This window comes from Telmatherina bonti (assembly GCF_933228915.1).
Source record: "Telmatherina bonti genome assembly, chromosome: 13".
In the NCBI taxonomy this organism is placed as follows: Eukaryota; Metazoa; Chordata; class Actinopteri; order Atheriniformes; family Telmatherinidae; genus Telmatherina; species Telmatherina bonti.
In genome coordinates, this window is record NC_136611.1 from 22215742 (window position 1) to 22225798 (window position 10057).

The following is a 10057-nucleotide window of genomic DNA, read 5'->3' on the forward strand; positions in this document are numbered from 1 at the left end:
TCTGTGGAAAAAGCTGCAAAATAAAAAAAAAAGCCTTGGATCTGCAAGGAGCTAAACCAGAAGGGAGGGGGAGCAAAGACAAGGTGCCACTTTCAAATCATGCTAGCTCCCCAACATTACCTACCCCAGCTTTAAAGAGTGATTAGATAAATGGAGGAGGGAAACATTAATACTGGAGAAAAGCCACTCAAAAGTTCACAGTGGAAAATGTTGAAAAGCACCAGTTAATAATGGCACCACAATGGGAGACTGCCAGGGTGAATTGGGGGTTTGCAGGCAGAGTTGGAAGAATATGTGGTTAACATTGGGCAAGCATCATGATGAAAATAATACAGCAAGGTGGTCAAGCATGCGGTACATTGTTATGACTAGAAGAGGTACCCACTTTGTTCAGAAAGCTACACGATGGGAACAAAATGTTTTGTTCTAGTCATGACATGGGATGGAAGAAGCGAGAAGATGATGATGATAAATCTTCCAAATCTTGTTCCACTGGGATCATTCTGGCATTTCCTTTTTATGTTGTTCCAAATACACACACATATCCTTACAGAAATAGCTTCCCCTCTCTGTATCAGTTATTATGGAGCCAGTAAAAACACTGGCATCTTATCTAAAATGACTTCCTTCAGACAAACTGTTTGACAAAGTCAAGTATCACATATTTCTCTCATCTTCTCTGCCACCTCTCCAGATACTTGAGTCTTTTTCAGATCCTTCTTCACTCCTTCACATGTGCTCTCATCTTTAGATTATCTCCATAGCATCACTCCTACAAATGTGATCATTTCCTTATTCATGCACAGTTCTTGTCCAGACCACCCTGCTGAACTGGTCTTCACTTCGAGCAACTCGTTGTGTATTCTCCCACATCTCGCACTGTTACTCTGTATTTCTGAACAAGTGTCCTCGTCCATTCATTTTCAGCCCGTTCCCAGCCTTCCCCATCCCCTTTCCACTTATCTTTCTCAATTCATTCAGTCTCCCTTGGCAAACAACCTGGCTTTCCCACCAGGATCCCCAGGACAACACGCACCCCACTACTCAGCTGTCTACCACTGCCCACAGCTCAATCCCACCACCAGTCAGTTAACAAACATGACAAAAGAAAAGCAGCTCAAGTTCCTAGTCCACGTTCTGCATTCAGTATTTTGCTGCAAGATTCCAGTCAACCCTAAAAATGTTGATTGCAATCAGGGAGCCCTTTTGCAATCACAGTGATTGCAAAAGGGCTCTAAAAAAGCAACTGAAAAAGCCCAGCGTTCGATGTGTTATAGCATCAGTGTTACTTTAAAATTGAGAAAGGACTTTGGCTTCATTGGATTGGCCAAGTACTCATGTATGTTGGTGTGTGTCTAATGATTTTATGAGTTTCCAACAAGCAAAACCACATTACATTATTAACTGTCAGGCACGTTAAGGCTGTCAGAGAGACCAAATGCTTCATGATGTACATTTTTTCAGCAACTATCGTTGATTCTCTGGCAGCTGTAATCTCCAAATTTGCAAAACTTGAACTTGTATCATATTTTCTAACATTTAAAGAAAAACACATTTCAGATCTTACATTAAAAAAAATCTAACATTCTACAGGTAATGAACGCATTATTAGTGGAGAGGACGAGTGCAAAACTGCTCTGATTAACATTTGTGATCATCTTATAAAGCAATTTCAGATAAAAGAAAAAGAGTTGGATCACAACTTATAGTATATTTTCAACCTAGAACAAAAATGGCAATCCTTTTAGAATAGGAATCAAAACATTTTCCTGTGTGACCATGCAATGGCTCAAGGCCACATACCACTTAGACAACAAGGATTGTTCTACAGAGAAATGCAGCGATTAAAGAGTGCTGGTTCACTGCACCATGGCTGGTTCTTTGGCTCCAGAGCAGAACTTTGTATGAACAGGAGCCAAAGACTGAATGTTTTAGCATCAGAAAGGAAACACTGATATCTGAAACGTCAAGCATTTTTATAATATTAATAAAAGCTTGATTGTTTCCTCTTTCACATTCACAAAACTGTAAAATACAGTTGTTTTCAGACTGTTAGTTAACAATCATAAAATCATGCTGTCAGCTACACTAAGGACTCACCAATTAGAATAAACTATACTCCTTATGTTTTCCAAAGCATTTGTATCAGTTAAATAATGAAGCTCCTCATTGATAAGTTTTCAGTAGAATGCCTAAGTTTATATCTTCAACTGCAAAGGGAAACAATAGTTTTTTTTTTCTCTCAGTGTTGGCATAAAAAAGGACAGATTTTCAATGGAAACAATGTGCAAAAGCTATCTGTACTGTGATCAGCCAGGGCACTTGAACAAACAAAAGGAGGATTTAATGGAAAGGTCAGGTGTAAGGAGGACTGGCGCAACAATATTTATGTAAAACTTTTACTACAACAAAGACAGAAATGTCACACCAGCTGGACACCATATCTTTTGTTGAAGAAGCAGCTCTTTATTACGCTCCCAATAGACACTGACACCAAGACGAATACGGCACAGGAGATCCCTGAAGTCATGAAAATTTAATTGCCAACCTTTTGTATTTTCTTTCAGCCAGTCACACTTGTGTCAGTCTGTGATCTTCCACCCTATAGTTTGCACCCTGAGGAATTAAAGTATATAGAGACAAGCTCACACAACCCCTATTCAGGAAAAAAAAAAAAAAAAACATCTGTAGTCATGTCTCATCATGCCTAAAACCTGCTATTATCCTCCAGCTTCATCAAGGACATTTAAATGTATCGAAATACTATTTAAGATTGTAGTAAGCCATTCTTAAGTGATAGCTGCAAAAATTGCTCTTTAAGTTTATTTAAACAAAGACACATAATACAACAGCCATTATAACTATCGCTATTATCCACCCAGTCAACATGCCACCCACAGACCTGATCAAACAGATAGCAAAACCAGAGCCGAGGGTTGGTACGACCTTCACACTTCAACACAAATTCTTTCATTCATTTAAAATTAAACATATGTGTCACGAGAACACCACCTATTCACTTAAAATTAACTCAGCTGTCAATTGAAAAGCATTTGAATTGCATAAGTACTTTTAATCAGTCAAAAGTGCTTGAGTATCTGTATCCAGTTAACAAAAGTGCCAGGACTTTACCAGATTCTTTGGAAATCATTGGTTATCAATATTAGACAGAGCCGTTGCAACTTATTGCACAGGAAGCAGAGATACAGCGAAAGACGGCGAGAAATAGATCAAGCTTTGGTTCAATGTGCATGCCCTTTGACTTAAAACTGCTATAAGATCAAAGTTCAATCAAACCTGTCTTATTAGCCTGACAACACTTTGCATAGCCTGGCCAGGAGGAAGATATCAACTCTTGACTGCTTACTTTCCTTCAGTTGGATTTTCAGTGAACTGAAGGTGGCGATTTATTTCAACAAGGAAAGTAATGAAAATTTTAACCTTGACAGAACGGTCCTTGTGAATTTTTTGAAAACTGGACGAAAACAAAAGCCTGTGCAAGAAAGTTCCAACAATCAGCAGCTGCGTGATATCACTGTTACCAGCTATATCAGCCACAATCACTCAAGCATGTGCTTACACACACGCAAACACACAGCACCGTATTTTATCTCCCTCCTATTGACTCTGCACACCTACGGTTGTATTCCATCTGACAAGTAACTTTAGACTCAGGGACTGTTTAGGTATCAGTTAATCATGCATGAGCCTGTGGAAATTCTGCCAAGAAGTAGAAGCGCAAACACCCCGGGCCTGTACTGAAATATAAGGCCCTCCATCTATCATCAGCTGGAGGGTTGCTGAAGGAGATCCAATGTGATAGGGAGTGATAGTGTGTAATGTCTTCATTCAAAATGTGTAAACTCAAGTTAGCTGCAGGAGAAGAAAAATGGGGTTAAAATAAAGTAAATAAATGAGTTGTTTTCATCTAATAAAACTAATTATTGGAGTTGAATGTGATCCTTATAGTTTAATCTCACAAGAGATTGCACTTCTGCCCAAAAATCAAACATGTTAAAAATGTATCTATGTTACATCCTTTTCAAATTAGTGTGGGGCCGACATGACAGTACATTGGACCTCAGTAACACACACTTAGTAAATGAATGTCAGTAAACATCACCAAGTTCAGGAATTAGACTCTTGTGCATGAATGTTGTTTAAACTGAGTCACTGTTGTTACAGTGAAATCAGAAATTGACTTAATGTGTCATTGCCTGTCTACAATAATATCTAACAGAGATACTTTCCACACACTTGGCACAGTTTCAAAGTGGCCAGAAAAAAAAAAATTCTTCAAAGAAGTTAGGCTCTGCTCTGTCAAGATCTGCAGATTACTACATAACAGTCCACACCCATTCTGATGCATTTCTCCACAGTTTAAAAAAAAAAAAAAAAACTTAGATCTGATATTTTCTGCAAAGCTAAAACAGTACTCTAACCAACTTGCATACCCCCAAATCATTTTCTTCCCATGTTTAGCTAAGCTGGTGGGCTTGGCAGAAAGATGCCCACGGTTTGTGTGCTACTTTGTTTAATCAAAGCGCTTTAAAAGTGCTAGACCTTTAACTTCCATCCAAAATGCAAACGAATAAGCAAACTGTTTAAATAGTGATTTTGTGTTTCATTTAAAGCAAGTTACAGACTGCCACTGGGATATATTTTTCGTTTTATGTGCCTATTTTTTTCAGAATGTTAAAATATCTCCAAACACATTGACACAAAGCAAGTTTTCCAGTCTGCAAATTACACACTTCATCGGGTTCAGTGGTATGGGGGACTGAGCAGAGACCTCCAAAGCTGAATGCAGAGGGAAGAGATCTGAATGAAGGACGCATGGAAATGGCTCTTCTTTTCTACAGTCTTGCCCACAAGACTCTGGCTCTGTTTCCCATTCAGAAGACAACGTCATTAGATAATACACACAAGGACCTCAAGGTCACACAATGGGGGTGGGATCATTCAACAAAACAAGGCCCCTACCCTGCAAACTTCTCAGCGCTTTCAGCTCTTTACACTTCCCTCTGCAGGATGCATATGCACATGCAGACACACATACACTGGCATGTTCACTGGCATGAACACACAATATTTAAAAAACACACTTGCATCCACACAGTGGGTGAAACTCCTTTCTCAGTCTGACATCACCATTCACCCCTCCCACCTCTCTGTTCAGTCACAGCAGTTTATTTAAGTGATCTCACTGAAAGCTGAGCGATGTCTGTCGTTTTCTTTTTTTCCCCCTTTCTTGTTAACTAAACACAAGAAAACATGTTTGTTTTGTACGAAGGAAAATGCTCTGAAACTATGAGCTGTGTTATGGAACTGTTGCAAGGTGGTGGTGGGGGGGACTCCATAGTGATTCCAACCATTGAGTTTTTCCAAACCTAAAAGAGAAGGGAAACTGAGAAAGTTCGGCACACATGAGGAATGTCTTTCTGCTTTATTCATGAAGATGTAAATGTGTTGCTTTCGTTAAGGGTTAATGCAGCTCATTTCCTAAACGGCATTGTAAGTTTAAAAATGAAGTCTGCAAGTCTGATGAGAGAGATGTGAGGTCGAGGAAGATGTAAACAGAGATGGATAGAATCAGCCCTAAATGTTTCCTGGGGACATGTGAGCTCTAGGCTCAGCCTGTACTTTCTTTTTTTTTTTACTATAAACTTAGTGAATATGAGGCTAGACAAGGGTTGTACCCAGAGATAATGATATCACAGTCACAGTTTACACAAGACGAAGAAATGCAGAGTGATTAGAGAAGTAAACTTCCATTGTTTAAAAAAGACAGATATGCAGCCATAGTGACAGACCAGACAAACTCTGTGACAAAAGGACAGAACGAGCAAAGTGTCAGGCATTCAGGTTCAGCATGAGTCACAGTTCCAGATGCCAGCAGAACTGTTTAGAAAAAAAAAGGGTCATGTTGTCATGTGTGAACATTTATTCATATCTAATAAAATTTTCTTAAATCTTGGTATGTTTTGCAACGATTCACAGATCTTTGTGTCCTTTATCTTTTCAACCTTTCCATCTTCAACATGTAATAACTACCACTGGCTAGGTGTTTGGATAGTACATATGTATGTGATGCTATATGTCAAATAAAAAGTTGGTCCCTGAAGGACAATCCGTATCAGAGTTCAGCAAATCAGCAGAAACACGACACATTGAAATCTCACAAGAAGAGTCTTAAGAATGACCGAGTCACGGAGCACAAAGCCCAGGTGAGGTCACTGGGCCACTGGCTAGGCGCTGCGCTCTCTGCCAAAACAGCCGCCTGACGTGCGTCATGGCCGGCAATTAAAGCCAGTGCATCACCTTGTCACTAAAGCTGTCTACTTGCTCTTGTAAATATAGTTTAGCTTGCGTGCTGCCCTTGCGCTTTCCACCTCCACCTTGCTGACTGGATTCATTCAAATCAAGCTTCCGATTACCCAACTGTCACCCTGGGTGTGCAGCGACCCGTTTGGTAAAACAAGATGGAGAAGAGCATGAAAGTTTCGTTTGAAAAAGTCCATTGCTTCCGTAGCTGTGTCGTTATATTTATGTACCGTTATAACACTGTTTTTCCTCCTTCTGTACACACAAATCGTGTTGGACCCTGCATGAAGAAGAAAGTTTGCGCAAGAGGACTGTGCGTTACCAGTTGGTGGAGGAACGAGGGTTGAGGATGTCCTCTTTGGCCGTGAGCAGCGACAGGCTGTAGGTATCAAGGTTGACCGTTGGCCTGCTCATGATGGCAAAAAAAAAAAAAAAAAAGTTTCTAGACCACTCCCGCAGCTTCTGTGTTCACGGGGCCCAAAAGCTTTTGCTTATCTCCTGAAAAGCGGACACAGGGCGGCGCTGAGGGTTGGTCAAGAAACCTGCAGAAAAGGTACGCAGGTTCATGCAATGTAGTTGTAGACTGGAGCGCTCTGTGCAGCCACTCACAGCTTGGAGGAGAATGTGACTGCACGCTGGTCTTTGTGCAGTTGGGTGGAATAAGTTTTCCCCGAGAAGCCCCACCTCCTGTTGAGAGAGCGAAAGCATAATGACTTCACTAGCTGGGTCACTTGGAGGAGAAGTGTACAAAGTGCTCCAGTCAGCAACACGCGCAGAAAGAAATCATTTTACAGTTGGCCAAAGTTCGTGAAGATGCATTCGATAAATAGTTATTTTAATTCATTTTGATAAATTGACACAATTAAGAATCGTTGATGTCATTTAGAGAGGCTGAGAGTACTGCAGCTGATTTGGTTGTGCCAGCCACTCTTTGTCTCTTGCTTTGTCGTTGAATTGGCTCCTGCTGGCCCTTGGCAGACTCCACAGAAGCCAGTAACAGTTCTGATCATCTCTCAACAAGCTAAAGAAGGACCAATTTCATGGGAACTAAGTCTGAGGCAGGCAAGGAAGCTGTTTCGGTTTTATAGAGCGGCTGGGGGTCCTTTTCAACCCCTGCCTCCAGAAACACACACCCAAACTGACAACAAGCTCATAGGAACTGTGCATTCATTCACAACTCATTCATGCACACACAACACAATCTATGTAGCCTGTCATGACATCCAGATATGCAAAGTGCAGCCTCAGACTTATGCACACACACAGGACAGGCATTTGCCACTGGGTCACTAGCAGAAGAGCTTAAGATCTTGGATTATGGGAATGTTCCTGAGCTCTGTAATTTACTTACCTGCCATTCTTAGATATTCCAGGACAGATCTAAAAGACAAAAGTTATAGATTTTTAGTATTCTAAACTGTCTAAAGTTGGTTTTGTCCTCACAAAATATGTTTACTCACTTATAATTACTTTAATTATTATATACTATATATATACTATATTATACTATATTATGTATAATAATACCATATTATGATTATTTTAATAGCCAAATTATTTCTGGCTAAACAGTTGGTGAAATACTCAGTGACAATTTCCTTACAGTCACCCGGTGAAGTCACTGGTGTGAGGAAACACTTTTAATCCTTTTTTTTTTTTCTTATTCTGCATCTCCCATCTTCCTTGGCTGATTTTGTTTCCTGTCAGATTTGCAGCTGTTTTTGTTTGCTGATTGTAATTTTAACTTATTGTCATAGTTTAACTAATAATTGCAGTGGAAATGGATCACTATTGTTTATCAAATGTTCATATCTAAGTATCAGAATCAATGTGTGCATGTCTTGTGGGCTATTTTATATGTTCAGTATAATGGCTTATACTGTTTTTATGGCGGAGCATAGCCCAGTGACTCTGTTTGAGTTTGCATGCCAAAGGGACAAGGAGCTTGACATACCACTATTATTCTTACAACTTCCTGCTATTAGAGGCTCTGCTGCTTTTCCAGCTTTTCTTTACTGTGGAAGTGAACTGCAGGGCTGTTATGCTCCACTTCAGAAGACTTTGGCATTTCCTTTGCTGGGGTGTGGTGGCAGCTGTTATTGGAGATGGGGTCTAAATGTAGGAGTTTTTGTATGTCCAGTGGGATTTGGCTGCATGTGTGTGTATGTGTTTGCTAATGGGGATTTTCTTCTCATTTGCTGAAACTTCTCCAATTGTGTGAGACTTTCAGCTCAGTTTCCTGCCTTCCTGGCAGAGCATAAACCAAACAGTTAGTACATGGATGACGGGATGCTGAGTAGCCCAGTCACACACAACATCCTCCCAGGCCTTCTTAGTTAACCTTAAATTCAGTATTCAAGCACGCTTATGTGTCTTTGTAAATTGGATATTAAACCGTAGTTCTTGTTCATTTAGTTTATGATTTGTACCATTTTATGTCAGAAATAGCATAATTGCTTTATAAAATGACAACAATAATGACTAGCACCAAACAAGGAACTTCTTTGTTGACTGAGTGACAACTTAAACTGTTCTGGGCATCATCTGAGCTTTCATGGCAGATTTATGTGTGCTCAGGCCTGATGGGTGGTGTTAAAAGGTTAGGGATGTGTTTTTGGGTTTATGGGTCACAGCCTGAGCTTTGCCCTCCTGTTTCGCTGCTTTTCATTGATAATATGTTTTCCGTCAGCTGAATGTAAAACATTTTTCTTTTTGTGACATTAAAAAGATTTTATAGTTATTATTGCTACAATATATATATATATATATATATATATATATATATATATATATATATATATATATATATATATATATATATATATATATATATATATATACATTCATATAAATATATATATATATATATATATATATATATATATATATATATATATATATATATATATATATATATATATATATATACATTCATATATATTGTAGCAATAATAACTTTAGATCTACAAAAAGTCATGTAGCCAATTTCTCTTACGTTATCAATCAACCTGCTATATTACACATACAATGCTATATACAATGCTATTATGGGTTTTTTTTGTTTGTTTGTTTGTTTTGTTTTGTTTCATTTACAAATATTCTAGCAATGTGTCCAAGAGGCTTCAATCTATTTAATCTTTTTACTGCCATGTTAACATTCAGCTCATTCTATTCATATGGATTCATATGAAGGTGGGTAATAATCTGATGGAAATGAGAAAGTCCCACAAGTTGTGTTAATGAGTGGCAGTGAGTGGAAGTTAACACCAATCCGACATAAATGTCACAATTATACACACATATATCTGCCATGGGTGACTCGTTAAACTCCCAGCAACCAAATAACAGTGATGTTCACCTGAAAGACAATTGAGGTCAGTTTAAGTGCCAGACACGGATGTTAAAGGAAAGGAACATTCAAAGCAGGAAACAAAAGGCTAAGGCAAAAAAGAAGGAGAAAGAGAAAAGACAGAGTGTATCTATGGCCAGCATATTTTTTTGCCTTTGTGTGTATGTGTGTGAGACACTGAGCTTTACACGTGCTCTGTGAGTCTGGGTGTCTTCTCAACAGGCTGCCAGGTGAGGTCACTGCTCAGCTATGTGTCTACGCAACAACCTTGAGATATCTCTCCCTTGGGTCTCAGTGTATACGCTTGTGAGTCTCTACATGCATGAATGTGCTATGTGCAATTTGAAATCGTATTGCCTCCTTTGCAGACACATAAAACTTGAT

At 39.1% G+C, this 10057-nt stretch overlaps 1 protein-coding gene across 4 annotated transcripts in view; it reads right to left on the reverse strand.

The window, feature by feature from the left end:
- The window catches only part of LOC306763931 (uncharacterized protein), a 31491-nt gene extending 24597 nt beyond the window's left edge, over positions 1-6894 (reverse strand). For all 4 annotated transcript variants that reach the window (XM_079250896.1, XM_079250894.1, XM_079250895.1 and 1 more), the window contains exon 1: positions 6647-6894. In XM_079250896.1, coding sequence (XP_079107022.1) covers positions 6647-6738 — 92 coding nt within the window. In that variant the 5' untranslated portion in view covers positions 6739-6894. The remainder of the gene's footprint in view (positions 1-6646) is intronic.
- Positions 6895-10057: the final 3163 nt, after the last annotated feature.